This window comes from Glycine soja, chromosome 7 (genome assembly GCF_004193775.1).
Source record: "Glycine soja cultivar W05 chromosome 7, ASM419377v2, whole genome shotgun sequence".
In the NCBI taxonomy this organism is placed as follows: domain Eukaryota; kingdom Viridiplantae; phylum Streptophyta; class Magnoliopsida; order Fabales; family Fabaceae; genus Glycine; species Glycine soja.
This window is the reverse complement of record NC_041008.1, coordinates 6222112-6232961: the sequence shown is the minus strand read 5'-3', so window position 1 is coordinate 6232961 and position 10850 is coordinate 6222112. Positions and strand designations below refer to the sequence as shown.

Here is a 10850-nt window from a genome sequence, read left to right as displayed (position 1 = left end):
CGCTTTAACATATCAGTTATATAATATTTTGCTGACTTCATCTTCATTCCATTATGCTTTTTCTATGAGGGAAACGAATTGTTAGAAAGTAGATTGTAATAATCAAAGATAAATTGGAGAAGGCTTATTTGCAATATATTATTGTAGTGATCAAAATTATTTCGGAAGGAAAAAAATGACAAATAAATATAATTATATTATAATTATTATAGCAACGAAAACAGTAACAAACTATGATAGAGTATATTTTTTTCCAAGAAACTCATGTTAATTTTATTTGACATAAAATTTAAGTGTAATTTCCTCATGGTATTTTAATGTATGATATTCATTCCTATGTGTTATATTTTATCTATAATTTCTAAATTCTATAGATATTAACTTGTAAAATAAAATTCATGTTTGTTGAGATGAAAAAAAATCCTAAATAATTTAGCTAGATGAGAAAATAATAAATAATTAAGAAAGAAAGAAATGTGTTAAAAAATGACCCAACTTCAAGCTAAAGTTGATCAACAAACTCATTACTTAAACAATAATAAATAAAAATAATGTAACCAGTATAATACATTTTATTTAATTAGAAATTAGGCATAAACACATGGATGATCTCATGTGATTCCATTTTTCAAATATTTTTTGGCTAAATTTTACTTACTTTTCGATCAAACTTTAAATTCGTCGGAGTAATTTTTTTTAATAAATCAGATGGTTAAGGTGAATCCATTTTTGCATAAAGTGAAATATTCTCAATAGTTTCTCGATTTAAAACCAAATTGATGAAGCACTAATTAAACATAAAAAAATGGATTTACTATGTTTTTGTCTCTATTTTTTTTTTACAAATTTTCACATTTAATCTCTAAATAAAATATTGACCTATTTTAGTCTTTATATTTTTTATCTTTGCTATAAACGTGACAACCACATGAGTTGTCACATTATTAACTGATTTTATGTGTTTTCCCATATAAATTTTTCTACAAATTATGTTTTTAGTTTCTTATCATCATTGCTGATGTTCTTTGTCCTGCAACTATATTTGTCATTGTTTTTAGTTTCTTTTATCAAGTATTAGCGTTAAATGATTATGTGATAGCCACTTGACTTACCAAGTGAGCTATTCACATAATAATTACATGATAAAATTCAATATATTTTTTCATTGGTTTTAAGGTGCTACAATTTTTTATAGTATAAAACAACCAGAAAAACATCTATAATACACATATACAAAAAGAAACATGTTTTTGCTTTATATTTTGAATTAATACACAATGAAAACATGCTTATATTGTGTATTAGGTGTAAATTAATTATGCACAATTAAAATGTTTTTTCTGTATATCTTGACACATATACACAATGAAAACATATTTCTATCTGGAGTATTTTGGTAAAAAAAGAAAGAAATCATTAAAATGTTGGGAGTTAACTTAGCAAAACCGAGTATTGGAATAGCAAGATCCAGTGAGAAGGGGAAGGAATCCAGTGCCAGTAGGTGCAGTAGTAGTGGGAGTTTGGGTTGGGAAAAAAGAGGGAAAGCAAAATGGATACATGATATTGTTTTGGACCTGAACTGTGGTTGGCCCAGTAGTAGAAAAAAATAACTCTAACCCTCTGTTTGCTAGAGAGAATGAAAAAAATTTCTCTCAAGATGAGAATTGCTATTTTCACCCCAAATTTTTCAGGAAAAAAAAAAAGAAGAAGAAGTAAAGCCTTACTTACACCCCTTCCCATTACCCTCCCCAACTTTAATTTGAGTTGAAACAAAATCATGACTACATTGCATCAAAGACGGCGAAGAAGAAGGAGAAAATTATTAATTGAAGTTTGGAGCGGAGGTGCACGGGTTCGGGGTGGAGGTGGGGGCGGCGGAGTGGAGCATTTCGCCGTACGAGTGGAGCATTACAACAGTCTCACGACACTTATAGATCACCTCAAGAGTCTTGTTCTGAATCAGGATAGTAAGGGAAATGGATTCCTTGTGAATGGGAATCCCTGAATGAATGAATATTAATTGAAGTTTCATCTTCTAAGTTATTTATCGTGGGAGGTTTGATTTTTATTTGTATTTTTGGTTGTGATTAATTATTATTATTTTCTACTCATGTAGTGATACAAAATAGTGATTATCACTAGTCAATTGTTATTAACGATTTGGTTGTGATCAACCGACTGCAAGAATTTCAAGGAATCCTAATCCGAGATAACTAGCTGGCTAGCCCCAACTTCCATAAATCAATCCTTCTATTCATGTTATAAGGTCATGGTGCTGATACTGTTTTTACTACAGATCACAGAACAAAATATTAATACTTAAAAGGACAGAAAAGGAAGTTTAAAGAAGTCATTGTTTTTCTTTTTTCTTTTTTTTTTGATGAGGAGATACATTTGGATATATCCATTATAATATATATGAAAATTTTTATTATTCATAATAGTTTTTTTTAAGAATTATTTCTGATAAAAAAAACACTAAAAAAAGATCTTAATGCCTTTCCTTGTGTGTCAATACCGACGGCCTGGATTGATACTCTCCACATATCCAGCAACGTACCATCACCATCACATTCAACTCAACAAACCAATTTGGAAAGTTTTCATTTTCATTGAGAATATAGGCCTTTATGCCCGAAATGAACTTTTTCCTAATGTCAAATTAAGTGGCGCATCTTCATTGAGAATATACTTCTTGTGCTAGGAGAACTTTTAGCCACTCCATGCATATATTAACCAAATTACAAGAGCAAGTGCAACCATCTTTCACACACAAGCTATAGAACCAAAAGAAAAAGAGGACGAAAGTTGAAGTAGAAATCATTTCTAGAGAAGACGTTAGGCCTTCCTCTCCCACACCCTCTCACCCGAGAGTCTTCAATCTTTCCCTTTTGGATCACCTCATTCCATCACCATATGCTCCCATAATCCTATACTACACCTCACCTAACAATGACACGACTTATCTTTCTGAAGTCCCCAAGAGTTAGAATTGCTGAAAAAATCTTTCTGAGACACTACCCAATTCTACCCTCTAGGTGGCAAAATTAAATAAGACTTTTCCATTGAGTGCAATGATGAAGGTGCTAATTTTGTGCAAGCCAAAGTGAAGTGTCCTATTGATAAATTTCTAGTCCAACCATAGTTGACCGTACTTCACAAGTTTCTTCCCACTGATCTTGTTTCTGAAGGATCAAATTCCGGTACCTATGTGACTAGCATTCAGGTAAACATCTTTGAATGTGGGGGAATAGCCATTGGCATATGCATTTCTCATAGAATCCTTGATGGGGCTGCACTAAGCACCTTTATAAAAGGGTGGACAGAAAGAGCCAAGGCTAGTAATTGCAACCAATTGACCCAACCAAGCTTCATAGCATCTTCTCTCTTCCCCACAAACAACAATCCATGGCTTAGAGACTTATCAATGTGCACGTGAAGTTCCTAGTTCAAAAAAGGCAAGTGGGTCCCAAGGAGGTTTCTCTTTAGAAACTCAGATATATCCAAACTCAAGGCTCAAGCATCAGGCACAGCAAAAGCAAACAATACACGTTTAGAGATAGTTTCTGCTATGTTGTGGAAGTTCCTCATGGGTGTGTCCAAGGCACGGTTCTTTGGTGACTCATTTGGTGAACCTTCGGAGAAGAATGGATGAGGCTCTTTGTCCCCAACATGCAATGGGAAATCTTCTTTGGTTGGTGGCTGCGGAGAATGTGTGTGATGATCATGAGATGGGGTTGTAGGAGTTGGTGGGAAAGTTGAGGAAATCAATATCACAAGTTGATAATAAATTTGTTGAAGAATTGAGAGGTGACAAGGGAAGGTCAATTATGAAGGAGAGTCTTGGGGCAATAGGTGAGAAGGGATCGAAGGGTGAAGTGGATTTGTTGGGTTTAGTAGTTGGTGCAATTTTGGGTATGAGGCTGATTTTGGGTGGGGAAAGCCCACTTGGGTGAGTGGTGTTGGTTCAATTGGTTCAGTTTCAGTGTATATGAATCTCATCATCCTAGTGGACACAAGCTTGGGAGATGGCATTGAAGCTTGGGTTACCTTGGATGAACTCCTCACTAATGCAACACAGGATCCAAGTCCTATAGCGATGAGTTCACTTGCATGATTTTATTAGAATGGCAAATTTTCTTCATTAAATTTGGTTTTATTCCTTACATTTTCAAAATGATAGTTTTAGCCTTTGTAATTTTTTTTTTCCTTTCAATGTAGTGGATTTTGTTCCTAACGAATCAAAATGAAGTAGAGTCATGAACAAAATCTACTGCATTTAAAAAAATACGAAGACTGGATCTTTTGTTCTAAAAATGTATGGACTAAAGTTAATTTTGACTTAAGGAACCTAAAACACAATTTATCCTTATTATTAGCTTACATCTGTTCAAGTCCTTTCCCAATACGTTATAATGCAGATACGAAGTTTGGATTAACGAAAGCAATACTTCTTGTGAAGTTAATAATTTATTTTCACGAAAATAAAAGGAAAAAAGAATTAACTTAGTTGATCTGAAAGTTCATATCATTAAATCCTTTTATCTACTTGCCTAGTTTTTCTGTAACTTTTTTGAACTGAATGTTACACCAACTAACAAAGTCAATACAAACACTGAAAAATAAAGTCATGGTACCACCAAATGCATAAATTAACGAACGCAAAATTATTTTAGTAAATAATCTTGAATTTAAGTCGTGAATATATAACTGTTTTAAATATTTAAAGAAATTTTTTTACTATCTATAAAAAAATTTACTTCACTCGAACATGATAGTCACTTTATTTGTTTCTTTTATGTATTAAGAGTTTTACTCTCCAAGTTGTATATCTTAATTTGTAATATAAAAATTGAAAATTTAGACCGTAGTATTGAATTCGGTGACATTTGGACCTTGTGACATGCATCTCTCATCGTAATCTTTTGGTTAAAAATAGTACACGTTTTAAGGAAAATACTAATTTAGACTTCAAGCCCTCATCTTTGTCTACTCTAGCCGCCAAGAAATCCTCAAGGTAAATCATATATGTATAGAAGAAGAAAATACATATAGCAAAGGCATGAGTTAAGAATTATCAATTGATGTGTTGGACCTCTAACTACAATTCAACAACTTCATCTTCCCTGCATTCCCCAACATCAATCACCATAGTTCCTTTCTTCTTTGTGCGTCTAACCCTACAACAATTTCTTCTTGGAGCCTGCTCAAATCAACAAAACAAAATCCACTTCATTAACCAACTTTGAGTTTCATTCAGTTCAATGTCAAATACAAAAATATTAACAACTTACCCTACTTTCCACATTCTCTTCTAATAGATGAAATTCACATGGACTAGTTAAAGATGCAAGTCTCGTTCTCAAATTAGTTCCATGTGAATTTCAACAAATAAAAGATGTTTTGTTATCACTAATCATAGTCAAATATGTGTACATGAGGTGTATGTATAAACATTAAAAGAGCCATCCATTTTTATTAGAGAAATGTGAAGTTACCTTGTCCCACAAATGCGGGTCGGGTTTCTTATAAACCTCCACCACTTTGATCTGGGTCGGATCCTCCATTTTCCATTTGCAATCCGGGTTTTGCTGAACCCGTACATATTGACTTGCAGTTTCATTAGCACCCTCATCATACACTGCCTTAGACAAGTAATAAACAAATGGTTTCTGACAAACATGGCGGCTGACAGGGCGCGTGTTGAACGGATACGCCGTGTAATCGGCTCGCTTGTACCAGTTCAGGAATGTCCTCGCTGGCATCTCCATTTCCCGGGCAGAAAAGGTGCCCCGGAAAATTTGAACCGCATAGCCCCATGAAACGGATATGGTCCAGGTCCGGGCTTTGTCATAGCAAATGGATTGTTGGATGAGCCCGGCTGGGTCAAGTTTCATGGGCCCTTTCAGCCTCTTCAGGGCCTGGACCCGGCTCACGTTTGGAAATATGGGCTCTACCACGTCCAAGTGATGGAGGGATACCAGTGGCGTAACTGGATGGGCCGCCAGAAGCCCAAGGAGATTGCCGTACACATCAAACTATTCAATGTAAAATAGAGCAAAGCAATGTCAAAAATGATGGGAAAAATTAGACAAGACAAATGTTTTGCAAATAATACTACTCAGTCTCAAGAAATTCAAATGTGGGATTTGGATGCTCGATTAATTTTTTTCCTATAACCATTTATGTTTTTAAAAGAGAGAAAAAAAAATACTTCGAGAGTAATGAGTTTGGTTCTCCTTAAATAATGTCTTATGATATGATCAAATTTTATGTATAAAAAAAGGGTTAAATTACTTAGTCCTAATTAAGCTACTTTGGATATTCCTTAGAGCTTCTTTTTAATTGTGACCTTAAATTATAAAAAGTAAATTCTGTATTAGTTTGACAATTTAAAACCTTAAAAAAATGACCATTTATAATAGCTTAAATGTTTTTAGGGATTCGGTTATAAATAATTACATAATCAAAACAAAATTAAAAACCTAATTAAAAATTCTCAAATAGTTCAAGGAACAAATAAATTATTTAACCTAAAAAAAAGTATTGGAAAAAACTTTACCCTCCTAAATGAATTCACCCAACTTGACTTTACTTGAATCAATCAATATCCAAAGTAGCTTCCAGCTAGCAATGATCCAATACAAAAAAGAAAAAAAAAATACATGCTCGTCTGTATAAGACTACTCAATTTTTTATTTTCAACCTATACAGTTAGAGAATTATTTTTAAAAAAATGGAAATACTAATGTGTATGTTTAACCAATCAACACGCAAGAGGAAGTGAAGAACCTGGTAGACCAAGAAATCACATGTTAGCTTTGGCCTCACAAACGCGATTTTAATTATGTACTGTAACCAGTTTTACAATCATTTATGTGGGTGAAGTAGGAACTGGGTAAGGTCTTAATTATCCTACCGACACTAGACAATAGTTTACCAATCATGGAGCAGATTGTGGCATATGTCTTCATTGTGCAGACTGCGACGTGTTTCGTTGTATGTGACTCAGTGTTATTATATTCAAATTTTATTTTTCCTAAGTCCTAACTTAGAATGTAAGTGGGGTCGCTTAAACTGCATCTTAGTCACGCCACAACAAAATTAGCACTGTGTGACACGTGGATGTTTGCACCATAGATATTCCCCACAAACTGAGCTTTCTTATCATTTTATATTAAATATAAAAATATAAAACGTTGTGAATGAGAAAAAGAGTTCAAACGCAAAAATTGAGACAAGGAAAGAAAATGAAAGGATGCAAAAACCAACAACTTAATATAAAATTGACCTTTTGAGTCGGTGGACAGAGCTGGAACCGGTGATGAAAAAGGAAGGCATTATGTGAGACCATATGATTTCGAAGATGACCATATTGTAAAATGAATCTAATCTAATTCTTCTTTTACATTAATACTAGTACCAAATAAATTGACAATTTAATTAAATTTGTCCCACCTTTCTGTCAGTGTCGACTTTAAAATTCAATTACATTAGGTAAGTAAGTAGCAATAAATGGTGTCCACTTTATGCATCCAAAAAATGACCCGAACCTTCTATGAGGATAAAAAGTTAGATTTAATGTATATACTATCTATGTTTTCCGCATCTAATTATGTAACGGTTGTGTCTTTTATGATTTTGCATCTTATAGTTGTCTTTTTCTATTTTTGCATCTTACAGTTACGGGCCATGACATCTATGGCCAGGTAGCATTTTTAGTTGTTGTTATTATCACTAAAGAGATATTAAATATTAAATTATCATTTACTCCTACCTCTCGAATTTCTCCACGATAGAGAGATTATCATTTACAGAGAAAACGAAATTTTCAAAGGTCAATAGCATGTAAAACTTTTAAAAGTTTACACAGACAGAAAATTAAACTCTAAAAAGAAAATTTTAATTAAAAATAAATAAATAGTGTCTTATAAATTTTTATGTAATCTTATATGTTTAATATTTCTGTAGATAATTTTCTTAATATAGTATAGAGATGCAAAAAAAAAAATTACATAAAAAACCCATTCACTGCGAGCAAGGTTCTCTCCTCATAGACCACTCCTTTGACCATTCACGACTGAAATGCTAAAATATGCATAGTAATCATGTAACTAAAAATTTTCTTTAGGTGCCCTAAAAAAAAAAACCCTCTAGGTTTTGCAAAATTAAGCCCTTTTATCCTCAATTAGTTTAAAATTAAAGATCTTAAATTAGTTAGGTAACCTACACTATACATCTGATTGTGGTCAACAAATCATTATTGCATTGTCCCACCTCCTCCCTAAACATAAACAACTAACATCAATTACATAAATAAATAAAAAATAAAAAGATTTAGTAGTTAACCTCAAAATGTTTAATTTTAATATAATATTAAATTATATAAATAACATGACAATGCATCCAGATATAACAAAGTAAAACTTTACATTATCATTATTTTAAAATTAAGCTCAACCTAATAAAATTTGTCTACTTTTAATTATCTCATGTGAACCCAAAAACCATCCAACTTTCTCACTAACCCACTTTCTCCACCACTTCCAATAATTAACTTTCTCAATTATAGTCATGTCAAACCACCAATCATATTGGTTGACTAAGGCAACATGTGAAGTCACAGACACAGTTAATTTCTTTTGTCACGTCTTTCCTTCTTTTCTATCAATTTTCACCCTTCCCCCAATTTCCCAATGATTTTCCAAGGAACCAAATAGTAGCACACTAAAACTAGTGTCACAAACCAAACAATAACAATATCACAAACAACAAAGAAAAATAAATGAAAAAAAATCAACAAAATTACAAAGTACTAACCTGATGGAACCCTTTTTCCTTGGTGAGTGGAACTCCCAATTCTGCCATACAAGCCTGAATCCTATCATCAGAGCCGTACAACCCTGGATACCTCTGAATGCACCTATCTTGCATCTTCTCCAATGCCACAGCCAAGGGATAACTAATGGCAAAACCACCACCCCCATAAGCCATATTATAAGAAAAATAAATGTTTTGCAAGTGACTCTCCGAGGAACTCCCAATGTAATAAAACTGATTGTGGTCATATTTTTGCAACACTTTCACCAAATTTTCTGCCACAAAAACCGTGTCATCATCCCCCATCACAAACCACCTCACATCCTCCATCCCAAGCCTAAGTGTCTCAGACACTATGCGTGAGATTCTAATAGCTGATCTATGCCCCTTTGGGTTCTTATACTTGAACCTTGAAGTGTCACTAGAGATCCTCAACGGGGGCAAGAAATTCTCATCTTGAGGCTCAGCTTTCACCTTTTGCTCCAACCACACAACCCCACGCATCTCATTAGGCCTCCACCATAGCTTGATGTACTCTTTTCTCTGCTTCCAAAGCTTTGCTGAGGCTCCTATGCCAAAGACTATGTGGGAAATGTTGGTAACTTCTTCAAAGGGGGGTGTGGACTCTTCTTCAGATGGGGTGTTGGAAGAAATACGATGAGTGATGGTGGGAATGTGAGGGGTTTGATCACAATCGAAGGAGTGGCTAACGAACCTTAGGGAGTAGAAGAGGTAGGAGATGGAGATTAAGAGGAAGAAGAAAGCCATGAGCTTTGAGAAGCTCCATGAAGAGTAGAGATGGTCTTGGTCTTTGAAATTGTTCTTCATGGTGGACATGGTGGTAATTTTCAAGTGTTTAATTAGCACAAAAAGATGGTAAATCGAAGCCCCAAAAGGCTTGATCATAGCTTGATTTCACTACTTGAATTCATGAGAACCCCATCAGGGAGATGGGGAGAGGAGAGAGAAGGGGAAGATTATAGATTTGGTAAAGTTTTGAGCTTGCACATAGTACCACCGATAAGGGTGGCTAATATATATATATATATATATATATGTACATGGGACAGAAAACTAAAGACACTCTTTGGACTTAACAATAAATCTTTAAATTGAACAAGCCATTAAGGGTCGTTTAACTGTATGCTAGTGCTAATTGCTAAAGGCAATTTTGCAGTCCGTTGATACCTTTCGATTTATGCAAATACAGAATTAAGTGTTTATGAACTAATCAAAAATAGATTTGCTTTATGATTTTTAAAATAATTATCATAAATCTCTTAATATTTTATCTTTAATTCTTAAAAATAAAAACAAGAGAAGACAAGTTTCTTGAATATATGTTATATTTAATTAAGAAATGGTTTTATTATTTTATTTTCACTTTCCACTTTGGCTTTAGCGGTGTACACGTGTTTGAGCACAAAATCACCAACTAAAGAATAATAAACGAAAAAAAAAAAAACAAGAGAAGACAAGTTTCTTGTTTTTTTCCGCTCCAACCTTACAAATAAGGAGAATATCAACTTTACCCAAAAGATAAACACATGATGTTTTTACCTATAAACGGAAACCATGATAATGTTCTGAGAGCTGATACGAGAAACTTGGAAGAACTATCATGGAAAGAAATGCTTTGGCAACTGTTTGCTATAAAGATAAAAGATTTGAGATGCATTTATCTGTGATTGTATAACTGCCAACAGCATTGCATTTGGATCATATCTCCAATCTACTACGGCATGACGCAACTATTAATATCACAGTTCTTTTTTTCAAGATTTATTAATATAATTTTGCTTCTTTTATTTTATTTATTTCGTAATTTTGGATTTTTATTTAAAAATTAAGGTATCTAATTCTTTTATTTTAAAGAATTCATAATTTTAATCTTTTTATTTTAGAATAAAGATATTTAATTCTGTTATTTTAAAAAATGTAATTTTAGTCATTTATTTTTAAAATTTTATAATTTTGATCAAATTCTTAATTTTGTATATATTTTATTTTTTTTTCTTTTGGTCTAATTA

At 33.1% G+C, this 10850-nt stretch overlaps 1 protein-coding gene and 1 pseudogene across 1 annotated transcript; one reads left to right on the top strand and one right to left on the bottom strand.

The window, feature by feature from the left end:
• The first annotated feature begins 1777 nt into the window (after positions 1 to 1777).
• On the top strand, positions 1778 to 4362 carry LOC114419455 (annotated as a pseudogene).
• Positions 4363 to 4852: 490 nt separating this feature from the next.
• LOC114418408 lies at positions 4853 to 9927 on the bottom strand. Its single transcript, XM_028383725.1, has 3 exons — positions 8821 to 9927; positions 5499 to 6038; positions 4853 to 5203 (listed from the first exon to the last, which is right to left on the bottom strand). Exons 1-3 carry the CDS (start codon positions 9724 to 9726, stop codon positions 5102 to 5104), a joined length of 1548 nt encoding a protein of 515 aa, XP_028239526.1. The 5' UTR covers positions 9727 to 9927; the 3' UTR covers positions 4853 to 5101.
• Between the last annotated feature and the right edge of the window lie 923 nt (positions 9928 to 10850).